This window comes from Nicotiana tabacum, chromosome 21, assembly GCF_000715075.1.
Source record: "Nicotiana tabacum cultivar K326 chromosome 21, ASM71507v2, whole genome shotgun sequence".
In the NCBI taxonomy this organism is placed as follows: Eukaryota; Viridiplantae; Streptophyta; class Magnoliopsida; order Solanales; family Solanaceae; genus Nicotiana; species Nicotiana tabacum.
In genome coordinates this window covers 101,187,603-101,207,868 of record NC_134100.1, presented here as the reverse complement: position 1 = coordinate 101,207,868, position 20,266 = coordinate 101,187,603, and the positions used below count along the sequence as shown (strand labels likewise).

The 20,266-nt window shown below is 33.1% G+C and overlaps 3 protein-coding genes across 3 annotated transcripts; all 3 read left to right on the top strand.

The window, feature by feature from the left end:
- The first annotated feature begins 3,020 nt into the window (after positions 1-3,020).
- LOC142175495 (GDSL esterase/lipase At2g24560-like) lies at positions 3,021-5,376 on the top strand. Its single transcript, XM_075242362.1, has 3 exons — positions 3,021-3,693; positions 4,151-4,406; positions 4,981-5,376. The coding sequence occupies exons 1-3, from the start codon at positions 3,079-3,081 to the stop codon at positions 5,184-5,186; spliced, it is 1,077 nt and encodes a 358-aa protein (XP_075098463.1). The 5' UTR covers positions 3,021-3,078; the 3' UTR covers positions 5,187-5,376.
- Positions 5,377-7,066: 1,690 nt separating this feature from the next.
- Positions 7,067-9,479, top strand: LOC142175389 (GDSL esterase/lipase At2g24560-like). Its single transcript, XM_075241974.1, has 3 exons — positions 7,067-7,684; positions 8,547-8,802; positions 9,274-9,479. Exons 1-3 carry the CDS (start codon positions 7,067-7,069, stop codon positions 9,477-9,479), a joined length of 1,080 nt encoding a protein of 359 aa, XP_075098075.1.
- A 7,372-nt stretch (positions 9,480-16,851) lies between these two features.
- On the top strand, positions 16,852-18,626 carry LOC142175095 (UDP-glucuronate 4-epimerase 1-like). The gene has a single exon (XM_075241587.1). The coding sequence runs from the start codon at positions 17,089-17,091 to the stop codon at positions 18,382-18,384; it is 1,296 nt and encodes a 431-aa protein (XP_075097688.1). The 5' UTR covers positions 16,852-17,088; the 3' UTR covers positions 18,385-18,626.
- The last annotated feature ends 1,640 nt before the right edge of the window (positions 18,627-20,266 follow it).

Below are 20,266 nucleotides of genomic sequence, written 5' to 3'. Positions count from 1 at the left end.
AGAGTAACAAGTGATAGACGGGGTTTTATTTAGTTCATTAATTTCTTAGCAAGTTGAAATGATTCTTCATTTCAAAAAAAATAATTTAAGACTGCACTCATCAATATTAAATATCAAAACAAATTAAAGTCCCAAATTTCTAATATGAGAGTAGATCTTTTTCAAAAATCCCTCAATTTTTTAGTGTTTAGAATTAAATCACTGAATTTATTAGTCAAAGTCTAATGACTAGAAATGAGTGAAGATGACTATTTAAAATTTTGTTTATAAAAATTTAAAATGGAAATGTTTTTTCAACCTCTAATTCCTCTAGTACTTTAGGAACTTCCAAATATAGTACAGTAAAAAATTTGAAGTTAGTACGTGCATATTGACTCACATAAATATTTATGCACATAGCGTTAAATCAGGATTAGGAGGTAAGATGTGGTCAACATTTACTAATTCCTTAACTACTTTGAGACTTTATAGCACCTGTGAAGATAATAATCTTATTTCTTTTAGTTGGCAAAAGCTCTTAAATAGTAATTTTCATTATAAAACCCTACAACATAATTTTGATAGTGCTCTCACTTTTCCTACATCAACAACAATCATGGCTGAAAATCCTAATTTGGCAGAAGCAGTAGTAGTGGCAGTTCCTGAAGTTAAAAATGAAGTGAAATTAGAATTTGATGAACCTAAAATGAAAGAAGCTAAGAGTAAACTACAAATGAATCATATTGTGCTTCCATTGGTTATATTCTCTTTCTTTTTATCTCTTCCAATTCTTTTTGGTATCATATGGCTATTTTACGTACGACAATATGATTGTGAAGAGTTAATGAACTTGCCAAAGTTACAAATAGGTATTGCCATTGGCTTGATCATTGTCTTCTTCATCAGCAGCGTCGTAGTTTATTTTAGGTCTCGTTTTCCAGTTCTTGGACTTCTTTTAGCTATGGTGCCACTGATCATTATGTTCATCGTTGGTCTTGGCCTCGTTGGATCGTATAAAATGGAGGCTCGAGGTGTTCCTGGTTCTCCAGCATGGCTAAAGATGACAGTGCATGACGACGAGATATGGAGAAATATCAAAACTTGCATATACTCCACAAAAATTGCAATGATTTAATCTCCAGGACATATATGCTGAAATCTTATGATTTCACAACTATCAAGTTGTCTTCAATTGAGGTAATATTCACTATATTTTCATCCTATATATACTCGCTTAATGACATTTAATTTATTTGGTTATGTTATTATAAAGACCTTTAAACATAATAGGCTTTTATATATTGTACCATGAAACTAAGAAATAATATAAGACGTTGTAGCTTGAAATCATATAAACGATGAAAGGATGACACGTGGTTGTATTGGTCAGCTTTGGTCTAGAGATTGACGATTGATGACTCATGAGCATACGTTGGCAGTTCGTGGTAGAGTACCCTCTGATAGATTCGCCTTTCTATTGCCTCCTATTCTTAAGGGAGTGATCGAGATTAAGTAAAAAAGTACTATTCGCTCTTTGGGGTGGGCCGTTCGTACTCAAATCCGTACGGGGAATGGACAATTATTCGACACATTAAAAATATATATTGAATAGGATTCCATATTTGCGTGGGTGGACAATTTTTCTTCACCTATTTAGCTTACTATATGTTGAATGTTATACGGAGTAGTAGTTATTACTAACATACTTTCATTTTTACATAATTTCTTGAAGTCTGGATGTTGCAGTCCACCATCACTTTGCGAGATGGAATTCATAAACGCAACATTTTGGAGGAAAGTAAATTCACCAATTGATGATTCTGCGACGTTCGACAAAGACTGCGATTTGTGGCAAAATGAAGAAACAGTGTTATGCTACAATTGTCATGCTTGTAAGGAAGGATACTTGAGAACAATAGAGGGGAAATGGTCAAGACTTGGAACATTCCTTGTTACCATGTCTTTGTTACTTATGATCTCACATTTGTTTCTCTTTATGGCCACCATGTGGGAAAAATATGTAGGGTAAGAATTAAATGACTTGTAATTAATTAGTTCTCAGTATTTTTGTTACTAAGGTTTCAGCATTATTTATCTTGTTATATATATATCTGTGTTGTTCAATAACCAGAGAAAATAGTAGGTGTTCCTTTATAGAAAATAGTCCTAATAAAAGATCCTTATAATATGTTTTAAGTTCCAAGATTTATTCAGAAGAGACAACAAAATTCAGAAGCTATCACATAGTGTAAACTAAATGACTAAGGAGACTCAAAACATAGTAATCCAACAGAGCGTTCAAATATGGAAGCACTAAAATTTAATTGTACTTCCTCCGTTCACTTTTACTTGTCCACTATACTAAAAATACATTTCACTCTTACTTGTTTATTTTAAGTAAGTCAAGAGAAAGGCAATTGTTTTACTTGTTTTACCCTTATCATTAATTACTCATTTCTGAAATTATTTTCCAAGGCTTTTTAAAATATTATCATTATTAGGGGTTATATGGTAAAATGCATACTACAATTATTATTTCTTAAGGGGCATAAAATATCTAAAGTGGAAAAGTAAAAGTGAACGAAAGGGAACATTAAACTCACTATAAGTTTTTAAAATAACGTTTAACTCTTCAAAAATAAAATAAATTATAAACATTAATAGTTACTTGGGCCAAATCCAATTGAAATAAACCAAGTTGACTGATTGAAAATATGACATTGTATAGCTGCTTTTAAAATAATTTTTAAAAAATATTATATATATATATATATATATATATATATATATATATATATATATATATATATATATATACATACACATATATATAAGGCACTATATATATCTCTAATACATATAAACTATATATATATATATACATATCGAATATAAATAGTTTCGACATACCCCTTGGAGTTTTGCATTTATTGTAGCCAAAAGAAACAAAGAGATAGGAATTGTGTAGTTTTGGTAACAAATGCAAATCCTAGCTATATATATTCGTGTTGTTATTAGCACCCAAGACTCCATACTAGGAATATTACAAAAAGGATAAAGCTTCACTATCTAAGCTTCTTATCTTATTCTTTACCCCAAATGGCACTAATAAAAGCTTTCTTCTTCTTTTTTTTCTTTACACTTTTCTTCTCAAATATCATAACTAGCCAATCAATACCAAAATTCACATCCATTCTAGTATTTGGAGATTCAACAGTGGATACTGGAAATAACAACCACATACTTACTATATTCAAAGGCAACCATCCACCCTATGGCAAAGATTATCCAAACCATTCTCCCACTGGCAGATTTTCTAATGGAAAATTAGTGCCAGACATATTAGCTCTCTTTTTAAAACTCAAGAAAAATGGTGTTCCTCCCTATATGCAGCCAGATTTACCAGCAAATGAATTGCTCACTGGAATTTGCTTTGCATCAGCTGGTTCAGGATATGATGAGTTAACTACTACTATTTCTGGTGCAATTCCAATGAGAAAACAGTTAGATTATTTCAAAGAGTATTTGAAGAAAATTAAAGAAGTTGTAGGAGAGAGGGAAGCTGAAAGAATAGTGAATGGTGCTTTGGTTATTGTTAGTGCTGGGACTAATGACTTTATTTTTAACTTTTATGATATACCCAAAAGAAGGCTTCAGTTCAGCTTGAGTAAGTACCAAGATTTTCTCCTAGACAAGCTGCAAAATTTTGTGAAGGTAATTAGTGTTACTCTATTGCAGAACTGTGTCATTAACTCATTTAGAAATTTGATCGGTAGGTAAATGTATACTTTTATTTACTTAATTACATTTTTAATATTTTCGAACAAGATTTTCTTTCGTGGCTAAGTATACTGTAAAAATTCTTTTTAATAATGAGTGACGGAACTCATAACAGCTATTTCTAAAATATATTGAATTGTATGCCATTTTATCTAAAAGTTTAAACGGTGGAGTATATTTTGTTAGCTTAATTATATCTTATTAACACACATCCCTATCTTTCATCACTCTTTACTATGCATATTTGTGAGCTCTTAGCCTTCTCTGCTGTCACTGAAGTCTATTTTTGTCCCCTTGGATATGTGTCAATGGATAAAAATGGACTTTAGTGACACCAATATTCTTAGTTTCATATCGTTAATCTAACGTGTGATATATCTTTATTTTTTAGGAACTATACGATCTTGGATGCCGCAGTATTATAGTAAATGGACTGCCACCAATTGGTTGTCTTCCAATTCAAATGACAGCAAAGTCTCCACTTATTAGAACTTGCATAAAAAAGGAGAATTTTGATGCTCAACTTTATAATCAAAAGCTTGAGCATTTGTTACTTCAATTGCAAGCACATCTTGCGGGAAGCAAAATCTTATACGTAGACAGCTATGCTCGTGTATCAGACCTTATCAACAATCCACAAGAATATGGTAATTTTTCAATTAAGTTTAGGCAAGACCATTTTGTTTCAGTTTATGTTATGTTAATTTTATATGATACACTTACCTTTTTAATTTGTCCAAAGAATCATGACATTTTCAAAAAATGAAAAGCTCACATATGATAATATATACTCCCTCCGTTCACTTTTACTTATCATGTTTCACTTTTCGAAAGTCAAACTACATAAATTTTGATCAACGTTTTAACATGTATATTTTCACCATATTGATATGAGACGAACTGCAAATTATAGTACTTTTCGTATAGTTTTCAAATATCTAAATTTTAATTTTAAAATAATTAAAAAATCTAATCCAATTTAACTTCAAAGATTAGTCAAATTGACTTTCAAAAGTGAAACGTGACAAGTAAAAGTGAATGGAGGGAGTACCTGTTATTAGTCCAATAGGCCGGGGATGTGACCTATATTATCCCTCCATTGTACCCTTTCATAATTGTTCCAGTCAAATATGTTAATATTTCTTGTACTTCATACAAATTAATAATCTATTTCTTGTTCTTAATTGTTACTGAAATTGTTTTTATTTTTAACTGGAACAGGATTTGAGGAAACAAAAAGAGGGTGTTGCGGAAGTGGATTACTAGAAGCAGGACCCTTGTGTACAAGACTCTCTCCACTGTGCTCAGATCCTTCTCAATACATATTCTTTGATAGCATTCATCCGACTGAATCTACATACTACAAGATTACTGACTACTTAGTCAAGGACCTTCTCTTAAAATTCTCAAGAATTGGCAGCCCTTAATTTTTTTTTACAAACGGGCACCCCGGTACACTAAGTTTCCGTTATGTGCGGGGTCCGGGGAAGGACCGGATCACAAAGGTCTATTATATGCAATATTACCCTGCATTTCTGCAAAGAGGTTGTTTCCGCGGCTTTAACCCGTGATTTTTCTACAAACGATTTCTTAAAATTGTACTATTAAGCTATTTTACTCGGCTATTACTTCATTTGTTGCAATAAATAAATTAATGTATCGCTTCACTTGTTAATTCAACTCTCTATCTCACTCTCACTCTAAGCACATCTTAAAAAAGAAAATTTAATACTCATTAGCTAGCTTTTCAAAAAAGTCCTTTGAGATCACTCGACAAAGACAACATTGTTTGGAAAAGTAAATTATTTTAGTATCTAAAATGACCAAGTGATAAGCTTTACATGGACAGACGTCTTGGCTTAAGACGGAGAAAGAAAACATTACGTATCAAAATTATGATTCATCACATATCAAATATATGGCAAACTCTTCTTTGTTAATTTCATCCATATACTTGCAAAGAAAGTAGTACTCCAAATAGTGGCATGGTTGATTTAATTAGAAGTCATTACTTTCAGAAACATAAGTAGAACATGGTATAATTAGGATTTCGGATTTGAGCCATGTCAATGGAGAGATCTCTGGTAGGAAACCTTTTGCCTTTATTGGACACTTCGCGGCACAAGTTTGAATTATTCAAATAAGAATAATTAAATTTAAAAAAAAAAAAAGGAAACTGGAACTGGCTGGTTAAGGAGAGTTAAGAGGTAATAATCCTACACAGAATTCAAATATAGAAGAAAATTCGAATTTTTTTTTCAGGACTAAAGTTGGGTTAAAAACAATCCAAAGGTACAAGTTATGCGTAATGACCATAAAACGAAATCATTTCAATTACATGCAGGACATATATTAAGTACGAGACCGAGCCCACATCAATATCCAAAATAAGTAAATTAAATCTCTATTAAGTAACGATTCATTCGTTGTTTCCTTCCATCATTGTGCTTTTCCTCTCTCCTGTTTCATCTTCTCTTCCACCCGTCAGGTTTTATGGCAAATCCTGGTGATCACCATGTGAAAATTTTGGCGATGATCGGGAGTGCTTTGCAAAATTCTAATTGGAGATTATTTTTTCAAGACTTTTCTTAACAGAGTTCAAATTTAAACTGCGACACGGAATGATCTTATTCGTGCAATTTAGGGAGAAATTCAAAAATAGCCAGATTTACAAGTGGTAATTGAAAAATAGCTACAGTTTCCAAAGTAATCGAAATTTAGTCATTTTTCATGTAAAGATAAATCTGAACGAAAATACTGTTCAAAATCCGGAAAATATTCCAGCATAATATACTAGAGTTCCAGTATAATATACCGGTCCAGCATAATATGCTGGAAGTTCATATATTATGCTGGACTGGTCCGTGTTGTAGCAAAATAGTAGCTATTTTTTAATGACTTTGCAAACGCTGACTATTTTTGAATTACCAGTTCGAAAACTGGCTAGCCCGTGATATTTTTACTGCAATTTACCCACGGGTTTGTAGCCGCATGGCCCAACATATCAGACTCAGAATTTTCTTTAATTAATACTCTAAGCTTTTTTTGTTAATCTTTTAGAGTCTCTTAATTTGTTTCTGACAAATTATATTCACATTCAATTCCATCTAGAAAAAATAATTACGTCTGAGAAGACTAAACATATTGATTGTGTAGTTGTGTAAGAAACAAATTCCTGGCTATATATCTATGTATGCACGTTCATGGAATTAACCATAAGAAATCCAATAATCCATAGTGAGAATATACATATAATACAGAAATACTTCAATATCTAAGCACTTTTGTCTTATTTCTTGTATCCAAAATGGCACTTAAAGCCTTCTTATTCTTCTTCTTTGCCCTTTTCTTTTGTAATATTATCATTACTAACCAAACAGTCATGCCAAACTTTACTTCCATTTTAATTTTTGGTGATTCCACAATGGATACAGGAAATAATAACTACATACTCACTTTAGTCAAAGCAAATCACTTACCCTATGGCAAAGATTATCCTAACAATGTCCCAACAGGAAGATTTTCAAATGGAAAACTTGTGCCAGACATGTTAGCTTTCTTACTAAATCTCAAACAAAATGGTGTTCCTCCATATTTACAGCCAAATTTATCAACAAATGAATTGTGTACCGGAATTAACTTTGCATCAGCTGGTTCTGGATATGATGACTTAACCAGTACTATTACTAGCACAATTCCAATAAGTAAACAGTTAGAATATTTTGAGGAATATTTGGAGAAAATTAAAGGGGTTGTAGGAGAGACAGAAGCTGAAAAAATAGTGAAAGGTGCTTTGGTTATTATTAGTTGTGGAACTAATGACTTTGTTTTTAACTTCTATGATATACCCACAAGAAGACTTCAGTTCAGTACTATTAGTAAGTATCAAGATTTTTTGCTAGAAAAGCTGCAAAGTTTTGTCAAGGTTAGACTACTCACTCTGTTCCTTGTCTTTCATCACTCTTTACTATGCATGTCTGTGAATTTCTCAGCATTTCTGAAAGGTTAAGACTTTTGTTTTTGTTGTCACTGCAGGTTGTGTTTTTGTCAAATTTCCTAAAGGATAATGGCTTAAGATTGTCCTATATATAGTTTTAATTTTTATGGGAATTTTTCCACTTGAAATATGTATTCTATTTTGAAACTTTTAATTAATTAGTACTCCTATTTAATTGGTTAGTATAAGAGAATCTTTGCTATAAAATGAGATCTCTTTTTTTTTCCTTCTTATTTTCTTCCCCGACTTTTTGCCTATTTGTCTTTCACCAATTTTCCTTCTTTGATAACTTTTTTTTTTTTGTGGTAATTAGAACCAGAAAATGTTCTTCATTAATATGGGTGTATATTCTAATCACATAGTCAACATTTGAAATGTTTTCAATCCGCATCAATTTTTTTACACCAAATCAAACAATTTAACCTTAGCGGTTAAACACTAAAATTGAGATACTTATGAGCCAAAATTTTCGTTAAAAGGGGTCAAAATATAAAAAAGCAAAGCAGCAAAAAGGTCAAGGGGAGTCAATATACCGTATATACAAAAAAATAATTACCAAGCTATACGGTGTAATTTTCCGATAAAAGGGTACCGGTTGACACCCTTTGAATACATGTGGCTCCGTCACTACTTATCACTTAATCATGGTTTAGAAATAAATGTATGCATAAAAATAAATGTCTTGTCTTGATTGGTTTGGCGCAAATTTTATTACGAGTAAGGTTTGACCATCAAACTAGCTAGAAGCATTGCAAATTAATTGTAATTCTAATGTATTTAACTTTTTCAGGAACTTTATGATCTTGGATGCCGTATGATTGTACTGAATGGATTGCCTCCAATTGGTTGTCTTCCAATTCAAATGACTGCAAAATCTCCACTTCTTAGAACTTGTATAGAGAATGAGAATTTTGATGCTCAACTTTATAATCAAAAGCTTAAGAAATTATTACCTCAATTGCAAGCACAACTCCCTGGAAGCACAATATTATATGCAGACACATACAATCCCCTATTAGACCTTATTAACAATCCACAACAATATGGTAAGTACTGAGCTTTTAATTCTTCAATTTATATGCGACTTTGTTTTAGTTATTCTTTCTTATTAAAGTTGAAGGGCGCCTTGGAGCCAGAGGCGGATCTAGTATGTTTGTTCTATGGGTTCAACATTTAAAGTTACGGGTTCATATATACTATTTATTGCAATATTTGAGTGATTTTTTACACATAAATTTATGTTTCGCGTCGAAAATACTGGGTTAAGTTGAACGCAATGGTTCTATGGTGCATCCGTCCCTGTTTGGAGCAACAGTAAAGTTATCTTTGTGTGACCTATAGGTCAACGGCTCAAGCCGTGGAATCAGCTACTGATGGTTGCATCATGATAGGCTGTCTACGTTACATCCCTTGGGATGCGATCCTTCCCCTGACCTGCATGAACGTTGGATACTTTATAACTGCTTTTTTTTTTTTTCTTATTAATCTAAATTTGCTCTATTACTTAATTGGAACAGGATTTGAGAAAACTAAAAGAGGATGTTGTGGAAGTGGATTACTTGAAGCTGGACCTTTGTGTACAAGTCTTTCTCCAGTGTGTTCAAATACTTCACAATACGTATTTTTTGATAGTGTTCATCCAACTGAAGCAACATACTATAAGCTTACTGAGTACTTAATCAAGGACTTTCTCTCACAACTCTCGAGCATTCGTAGTCCTTGATGTTTACAATAAGATCGTAAAATGGTGTAAAAGAAGGGAATTTTTTAAAATTGTATGCTATTAAAATTTATCACAGTATTCACTTATTGTAAAAAGAGAGAGAGCCAGAAAAAAAAAAGTGGGGGGGGGGGGGGAGGCATTGTAGCTTTGAATTACCAGAAAATGGTGGTTTTTATTAAAACTAGTCTTCTTTACCAATTTAGAACTTAAAGTAAGTTGAAACATAAAAAACTTCGTGCTGAATCAATTTAGAATTACAAATCTAGCAATGATCAGCTTATTTTTAGTGTAAATAACTTTTAAAACTTCTCAATCATAATTTTGGCAGAAAAAAAGACAAACTCTTTATATAATACTATTATTTAGTACTTCAATTTAATTATGTAAGCGTTCATTTGTAAAGTCAACTTCACCATTTAAAATTATTTTTAACATTTGATGTTTATTAGCTACTCTTATCAATTAATTAAGCCAAAACGGTCTCAAAGTTGATATTTCAACACGAAAATGCTTAAAGAAAAAGCCTCATTGTTGACTTGAAGGACTTAATGTATACAAATAAAAAGCCTTATAAGACAATGCAACAGTGAACTGGAATTCACATTAAACAGGGATATCAGCCATAGGCTATTAGTAGTAATTCACGGTACTATTTTTAAAAAAAAATTAAACTTGTCATGTCATTAAATCTCAGCAGAAAATATAATATCCAGTTAAGATAACTGTTGAAGCTAATTAGGTAAAGTTTGATATAGCTAATTACACAAAGTTGAGTGACCATATGATCAATCAATTCACAAAAACGTGCAGGTAAAACTACTTATTTTATTACTCCTCTTAATAAGAACAAGAAAACCCATCTTTCTTATAATGTTAACAGATATCAACTTTTTTTTTCTCTTTCTTTCGAATTTTATCTACTTTAAGAAACAACTCTTTACTGCTCTCTCTAATTTTTTCTAAAAATTTCAAATAAACATAAAATTTCATAAAGTTTCCATCTTCTTTTTAAGCAGAAAGAAAATTCCGTCTAACATCATCATTCTAAGTCTACCAAGCTAGTTAAACTGAACTTTTAATAGCATTTGCAAAAGTTAAATGCTAATCAATCTAAGTAATATTCACTAACCAAAAACTCACACCCTAGGCTAAACAATGACATAACTACGCGTACGCTCCAATATAGATAACTATCGCTGTCTCTTGTCAACTTCTTGTTTTGACATAGCTTCATTTCATTTCAATCTTCATCTAATTGTAATCATTTGGTGATATTGCATTTTGCAAATAATCATCTCGACTTCTGAATAACTAGAGCACTACGTTATAATTGAAGCCACAAGAACCAAACTCTTACTCACACCTACAACAACAACAATCCAGTGTAATCCCAAGGTGTGTACGCAGACTTTACCCCTACCTTCAAGAAGACAGAGAAGTTGTTACCGATAAACCTTCGGCTCAGTAAAAAAAAAAAAGGGAAGAGCAACAACAAGCACACTAAACTCTTATTCACACCTAAGTCCTAAAATCCAGAAGATTCCACTCTCCTTTTACTTTGGTTTGTCATCCGGTATTCGCTTATGGGGTCTGCTAATCCGGATTTATGCGGACAAATTTCGATTTGGAGGTAAAACGCTCCCAATCAAAGACAATATAACTCAATTTTCAGGTTTATTTCAGGATCGAGAAATATTTATTGCTCCGTCACAACCTTTGATGGTCTATCTCCTTTCTTGATCTTTTTTTATCAGCATTCCATCTCATGAATATGAATTTTAAAATTCTTGTAAGGTACACATGTCTAATGTCTATCAATTCCTTATTCACATTTCTCTTCTTTTGGTGTGTTGTATTATTGTCCACCTTGAATGTATAATGTATTTTATAGGTACTCCACTATGGTAGTGGAATGATACGTGGGTCGGCTTACTCTCATCATAGTATAGCTATCACATGAGGAGTCCAAAAAGCTCTCATCCACAAACTTTAGTCCGGCCCATTTTTAATTTCATCACTATATTCCCATAATAATGCAAAATGTCCCCCACTACCTCTAATTTTTAATGTTTACCAAACCAAAACCTTAGCATCAAAAACTATAAATACCGTTACAATTATCATGTTTCACCACAACAAGATAAAATCAAGCATTACTAGCTAAATAGAGGAATACTTGTTGACAAACGTTTGCTTTTATAATTTTGGTACTTTTACTATTTTAAATATGGATAGGGTGCAGGCATTGGGCTTTCTTACTTTGCTTGTTTTGTCAACTCTTATTATGGCTTCTGAGGGTCGGGTGGCACGAAAGGATTTGGGCCTAGACTTGGGTGGTGGTATAGGAGTGGGCGTTGGTGCTGGTGTAGGCTTGGGCTTAGGAGGTGGAAGTGGTTCAGGAGCCGGTGCAGGAGCGGGATCGGGCTCTGGCTCTGGCTCAAGATCAAGTTCTAGTTCAAGCTCGGGTTCAACTTCATCGGGCAATGGTGGTGCAGGTTCAGAGGCAGGCTCATACGCTGGATCAAGAGCTGGTTCTGGTTCAGGCAATCAAGGCGGATCAAGTGGTGCAGGTTCAGAGGCAGGCTCATATGCTGGATCAAGAGCCGGTTCTGGTTCCGGTAATTGAGGCGAATCATGTGTGCTCGTGGATACGGAGGTTACTATGGTAATTAAATATTCCATTAAAAAAAAAAGAGATTACTATATAGAACTCAAAAGAAGAATAAAAGTATATATATATATATATATATATATATATATATATATATATATATATATATATATATATATATATATATATATAATAATGCATGCAGTCCTATATTTGTAATTAGTACCTTGTACCAGTTTGTGCCGCTGTCACTTGTGTACTAGATCAAATGGAGTAATTTAAGTATGGTTTGTGTTTTATGTTCTCTCTTTCTCTGAGGGTAGCTTGGTATTATGCATTAACTTTGATTATTAACAATACGTTGGGTATACTTTTTGAATTGCTACATTAGTTATATAAGCATTAGTTATATACCATGTGTGATATTATCCTATGCATAACTAATGTATAAAAAATTACGGTATTAACAATGAAATGGATTTTAATATATGAATTAGCTTTAGTTAAAGACAAAATTGTCATTCAAAATTTATGCTTGATTAAAAAATATTATTATATTAATAAGTTTGATATAAAGTTTGATACTGAAATTTCTCTCTCTATTTATATTTATACTCCGCCAAATTTCTTCATTGTAAATTTATAATGTACGTACTGAAATGCACTTGTAATCAACTCATTTTTCTTTTTCTTTTTTAATTCAAACTTTTTTACCTAATGGGAAATAAAATTATTTCCCTTGTAAATAAATAAATACTTTGCATTTTTTTTTTTTATAAATAAATATTCAGTTCTATACTAGGTAGACAAATTAAATCAAATAATTTTTTAAAAACTTTTTTCATATAAAAATATTCCTAACATAAGTTTCTTTTAAAAAGATAAAGTGATAGACTGGTTATGAGAATATTTTTATAACCAAATAATTCTTTTAAAAATTGTGCAATGTTTTAATACATCAGATCAAACAATGAATAAGAAATATGTCAGCGTAATTAATGGTGACATAACTAATATTAATATTATTAATACACCTTATTCAACATTATTCTTATGCACCCAACCAAACGATCCCAAGTTATTTTACACATAAAAATTAGGTAGAAGTGGTTGGTGTATTATGTTATGTTAATTTACACCCATGTTATTATTTTGAGACATTAATTTTAACGAAACTTTTAGTCCAAAAGCCAGCTAAATTAACCTGTTCAACTAGATGGCAGATTTTAGCCGTATTATTAGTAGTCGTATAGTCCGTGCAAGTACTATTTATATAAGTGACTGAGTGGATGGATATCTTACTGTAATCACAGTCACAGCTCATATATATGGCAGATCAATCTTAAAGTCAAGCCTGTAGACTGTAGACAGACACTGCTTCACAGCTCTTGTATCATGTCAACGTACTATTCTTAGATTCCATAAGTTTAGTCCTTCAATTATAATTTGTTTGGCCAAGTTTTTATTTGGGCCAAAACTATTGTTATTATTTTTTTTGTCAAAAGTATTTTTGGCCAAAAATTGAGATGTTTGGTCAAGATTTTAGAAGGAAAAAAATATTTTTGAGGAGAAGCAGAAACATTTTTTGAGAAGCAGAAAAATGTAGCTTCTCTCCAAAAGCATTTTTCTGAGAAACACTTTTGAGAAAAATACACTTAGAATCAATTTTCAAAAGTTTGGTCAAACATTAATTACTGTTCAAAAGCATTTTTCACATTAATTAACCAAACACAAACTGATTCTCACCAAAAATATTTTTTTGAAAAATACTTCTCAGAATAAAAAGATTTTAGAAGTTTAGTCAAACAGGCAATTAATTACGACAGAAAACTGGGTGACAGAAAATTAATAGTAGGATCAACTAACTCATCAGAGCTAATAACTATATTTGCAATCTCTTTAATTTTAGATAGGAAAGATGATTGTTTTCCTCATTTTATAAATTGGAAGGGAGCACAGTTTGGAAGTTGACGTAGGGCTATATAAAGGCATAAAGCTAGTTAGATCTTTTCTTTTTATTTTCCTTGATGGTTTGTAATTACTTCGAAATTCGAATAATTTGAATTCGCATTTTTTATTTTGATAAGTAAAATAATTCTTACGGAAAACGACTTCATTCTTAAAACTTCAAACTCGAAATTCTAGTTAAGGATGAAAGTTATACCATTATTAAGAGATTAGATTCTAATATTTAAAAAAAAAATACTTCATTACTTGAGGGATTGAAATGGATTATTTGTTCCACCAAAGGTCCCGCGGGATTAATTTTGTTAGATAATTTTCATTGCAAGCGAGGATATATAATTCAACATTTTAAAGTATAGTCCCCCAAAAGAAAGATAAAAGGGAACTAATGTAAAAAAAAAAAATCAAGAAACTAAACTTACGGGTGTTTTCATTATTACAAGTTTACAACAGACAGAATGTGCTGGATTGGTCAAAAGAACACACTTTGCTTAAAAGCTAAAACCTAATTAATATCACATTCAACCTTTTTTTAAGTTTTCTTTCCCATTCCAACCACCGAAGATTAGAATCTTAATCCTTTCTTTTGAAAGAGATTATACACTTAAACAAATAAGTTAAGTCAAGAGTGAAGGCTCAGGGAAAATTCCAGAAAATATATTCAAATGGATGGCTCAATGCACCGCCAATAACACCCTACATGTTAATGTTTTTATTAATTTCTTCTCTCTATCTTTTTTTTATAGCATAAGTTACATTAGTCTCATCAAAGAGTTAATTTTTTTTTTCACTAAACCCTGGAAATTAAAAAGCTCACTAAATCATGAGTTATCGTTCAACCCCGAATAATTGAGCTGGTAATTTTCAAGATTTTTAGTAACTTGTATGATTGTAATTGTTACAATTAATCTTTTCACAGTACCTTCTGTAGGTATAGTCATCAAAAAAAGAAAACGTTATAATTAATATTTTATTACGACGTGCAAGCTGCACCAAGCGTGTCTCCTTGTACGGCCGACAAGATTAGCTTAATTAAAGCATGTACTAAATTAGGGTCCCATATATTTTTTAAACGTCGCCAAATGTATTTTCTCTACTTCCAAAAATGTCTAAAAATACTTCCATTATATTATTAGGTTATCTATACCCCTGTAGTCATACTTTGGGTTTAAATATACCCCCAATTTAAACGGAGGGACATGTGTCATCGTCATGTTGGTCAATTCTAAATATCTTCTAATTAATTAAAAAGACTCATTAATCATACCCGAAAAATAATATTTTAAAGCAATTATTTTTTATAAAAACCTAAAAAAAAACTGAAATTATTTTTACTAAAAACTGGAAAAAAAAAATCAGTTTTTACAAAAAACTGCTTTAGAAAAAAATGAAAAATATTTTCTAAAACAATGTTTTTGAAAAAACTGGAAAAGAAAAGCTGAAAATTAATTTTCTAAAGCAATATTTTTTGTAAAAACTGATTTTTTTTTTACTAAAAACTGAAAAAAACAAAAATATTTATTTTTCCAATTTTTACAAAAAAAACTGCTTTAAAAAAAGCTGAAAAATATTTTTTAAAACAATATTTTTGTAAAATCTGAAAACAAAAACTAAAAAGCAAATTTCTAAAGCAGTGTTTTTGTAAAAACTGAAAAAATAATTTTTTTTTCCAGTTTTTAGTTAAAAATATTTCAGTTTTTTCAGTTTTTAATTGTTTTAGAAAATTGCTTTTCAGTTTTATTTTAAATTTTTTACAAAAATGATGTTCTAGAAAATATTTTTCAGTTTTTTTAAAATAGTTTTTTGTAAAAACTGGAAAAAAAAATCATTTTTTCAGTTTTTAGTAAAAATATTTTTTTAGTTTTTTCCAGTTTTTTTTTAAAAAAAATTATTTTTCGGGTATGGATAATGGATCTTTTTAATTAATTAGGAGATATTTAGAATTGACTAACAGGACGATGACATGTGTCCCTCCGTTTAAATGAGGGGTATATTTGAACTCAAAGTATGACTGCAGGGATATAGATAACCCAATAGTATAACAAGAGGTATTCTTAGACCATTTTCGAAAGTAAAGGCATATTTGACCTTTTGCCTTTTTTTAAGAATAACAAAAGGTGTAGCTTAATCTTCTCATGGGGTCCAACTGCAGTGAGGTTTTTTAGCAATATGTTTCTTTTTTTTGGTTTCATTTGATATTAGGTACTCGGATAAATTCAAATTCATAACGGAAAGTGTATATAATTCTTATTAATAGCAATATTTTGTTTCTTCCAAAGGCAGAATAATATAGGAACTTACTATTATACACTTTTTACTTCTTGAGTAGAGATTTTACGCTTTCCTTTACTCTGTCACAAATTGGGATCAATGTCAAAATAATTGTAATTCGACCTTAATGTGTCTCTTTAATTGGAATATTAGAGCACCTTAATTAAAAACCATTTTCTTTGTTTCCAATTAGAGCATTTTCTATTATATGAATAAAGAATTCGAAGAAAATAATTTAATCACATGGCAAAAATTAGCTCAACAAGTTTTTATATATATATATATATATATATATGAAAATTAAAATAAAAAGGTGCGCTAAGATTTCCAAAAACTTTCCACCTAAAGGTAAAATATTATTATCCAATTAAAGATTTACTATCTTTCTACAGTTTCTATTTTTACCCATACCCCTCTTTCTCTCTCCTCACTTTCTAAAAAGGCAAAAATCCAGTTTCCTAAATTTGTACTGCTTGGCTTGGCATTGGCTGTCTCCTCGAAACTCTCTCTTTCTCTCATCCAATTTTCTTTATCCTTTGAATATTTTTCCTTTCTCTCTCTTTCTTTAACGCGTTTTGAAGCTTTCTTTCAATATATATATTCCTCTTCTTTCTTCTTCTTTCCTCAGGTGCAGACTCAAAACAAACTCTCACCATTTTCCTCTGCATCTAACAAAGTTTCAATTTTTCTCTCTCAATCTCCACCCAAAAGTAAATTACAAAACAACCCCAGAAGTTTCTTTTTTCTCATTTTCTACAGAAAATGCGGCCATTAGAAGAGCAATTGTATCCATCAACACCAGGAAAGTTCAAGGACAAAACTTATTACTCTGTAAATCGGCAATTCCACAGATGTTTCGCTTCAACGAGTACAATGTTCCTATGGGCGTTATTCTTAATAGCTTTAACGGCGTCGTATTTGAGTTTTCAGTCATTTATGGATTCCGGTACCCGGTATCTTTCCTCCACTTGGGGTAGTCTTCATTGGGAGAAACAAGTTCGTGACTCCGCCCAAATCCACCGCGTCAACGGCATGTCCGTACTTGTAACCGGTGCAGCTGGTTTCGTCGGGACCCACGTTTCTCTCGCCTTGAAAAAACGAGGCGACGGAGTCGTGGGACTCGACAACTTCAACAATTACTACGATCCCACGTTGAAAAAAGCGAGGAAAAATCTGTTAAATTCTCAAAATATTTTCATTGTAGAAGGTGATATTAACGACGCGCGCATGTTAGCAAAGCTCTTTGATATTGTAGCATTTACGCACGTTATGCATTTAGCTGCGCAGGCGGGTGTGCGATACGCCATGGAAAATCCACAATCTTATGTTCATAGTAATATTGCTGGACTTGTTACACTTCTTGAAGCTTGCAAAAATGCTAACCCGCAACCCGCTATTGTATGGGCCAGCTCCAGTTCGGTTTACGGGTTAAATGAAAAGGTACCGTTTTCTGAATCGGATCGGACTGATCAACCTGCTTCGTTATATGCAGCGACAAAGAAAGCTGGTGAGGAAATTACTCATACGTACAATCATATTTACGGGTTATCAATTACCGGGTTGAGGTTTTTTACTGTTTATGGTCCATGGGGCAGACCCGACATGGCTTATTTTTCATTTACCCGGAATATTTTACAAGGAAAACCGATTACAATTTACCGGGGTAAGAATCGGGTTGACTTGGCCCGGGATTTTACTTACATTGATGATATTGTGAAAGGGTGTGTTGGATCATTGGATACGGCGGGGAAGAGTACCGGGTCGGGTGGAAAGAAAAGAGGCCCCGCTACTTATCGGATCTTTAATTTGGGGAATACATCGCCGGTGACTGTTCCGATGATGGTTGGGATGTTGGAGAAGCATTTGAAGGTAAAAGCTAAGAAGCATACTGTGGATATGCTAGGAAACGGCGACGTTCCGTTTACTCATGCAAATATTAGCTCGGCCCGAAAAGAACTCGGGTATAAACCGACAACTGATTTGCAAACCGGGTTGAGAAAATTTGTTAGGTGGTATCTTTCTTATTACGGCTATAGTCAAGAAAAGTCTGTAAAGTGATTGTTCAATTAATTTTATTTTCTTTTTTTAATAGAAACCTTTTTTCTTATGATTTAATGTTTTTTATAATCACCGCAAGAAAGGTGAAGAAAAGGGCAAAAAGCAACAAAAAAAAATGAATACTATTCTTTTCTTGGGGGAGAGGAACTAAGAAGATTGGAGAGCTCCTAATCCCTTGTTTAGAATATTGTTATTAATTGCTTTCATGTATAGGATAAACAAAGTTGCTCATTTGTGGTCCACTTAGCATCTCTCTGTCTCTTTATAAACGCATTTGCACTTTGTTTATTGGATTCCTTGGAATACATATATGATAAAGACACTTGTATAGCATAAGCAAGTACAAGTAAGATTGTAATTGATTGGTAATTTAATACTAGAGTTGCTATCTTATATTTTATAAGGCTGTGGTTTGGTTCTTCTTTGATCAGTCTACCCTGTGTAATCCATGCGTGAGGTTTGACAACGATAATGTATACGCAAATCATCCATATCTTGTAGAGACAAACAATTTCTAATTGACCCTTGGCTTAAGGACCTTTGGTCAATCTTTTCCCCTCAACTTATGTACATGAAATTCTTTGACTGCTTCGATATTTGTGCTTTAAGTAATTGGCCGAAAAGCCTCTCCAAGGTGAGGAGACATATTCAAAGGAAATTGCGAAGCTTCAGAATTGAGCGAATTTTCAAGTTGGAAGGTGTCATTCTGGAAAGGGGTATGCCGAATGATCGGGGACCATTGAGATGTGGCCAAGTGCGAAGCACACCGAACCGGGAAATTGTGCTAGCAGAACCAAAAGAGTTTTTGTCTATAGGGCGAGTACAGACATACTACCGGGAACATTGGGGTACTTGTTGAGGAAGCGACAATTGAAAAACAAAGAGCTTTGTTCGTGAATGTGGCGATGCTACCACTTTGAGAATGGAGTACTCACCAAGAGTACGTCCCAAGAGCTTGCTGACTGCCAAAGGGTACGAAGCAGTTGAGTTGCCAAAGGTTCCATGTTGCAGCATGAATTTCCTAAGGCCGGGCTAGTATGCCAAGTGGGACGAGTGCGCTAAGAAGAATCCTCCATATTGAGTGTGGGAGGACTCGCCTATGTAGAGGCATTGTGGTCGAAATTATGAGTCCTGAAGCAAGCAAGTCTTCAAAGGTAATGAGGGCAAGGAAAAGGCTACGGGATCGATTGAACTACGGGAGCTATGCCAGAGGGCGTGAAAAGGCTACGGGAGCGATAGTGCTACGAGAGCTGCGCCAAGAAGTATTATAATGTGCTTACCTTTGAGGGAAGAGCTTCAAACGGACATGAAGGCCGTGAGGGTCATGGTGTGGTTGACCTGTGTGGGTCGCCACAAAGTTAGACATCAGAGTGGCACAGCGGAAGCGTGGTATCAAAGTTGATTAAGGCTATACTATGCCATGACATGATGTCAAGGCAAGAGTTGAGATGGCGAGTGCATTTTGGATGTCAATGTGGAGATCATATCGAAGCAGAGATTGATGTTCATATGCCACGAAAGACGCACGTGACGAAGGTCAAGGAGTAAGGTTCCCTTACTCGGGGTGAAGCACAAGATGTGTACGGATGCACGGGGCGTGTATCAAGCTTGGGGATTGGACTGTGCACGCGAGAGCGATGCTCAGTTCTAAGCGAGGGACAGACATGTCCTAAGCCAACCCCGGGTGTGCGCATGGATAAGATCCAGCAGATGCGATGCGCCAAAATTAGTCGAGGCCAAGAGCCTGGATATCTGACGGGCGGCACAGTTGGAGCGAGCTTTATAGGCAAGCTCCACCATAGGCACAAAATTGTGCTAGAAAACCTAGGAAAGGAGAAAGGTTGGCTTGTAGTGAGGGGTGACTGCAGGCGCCGCACGAACT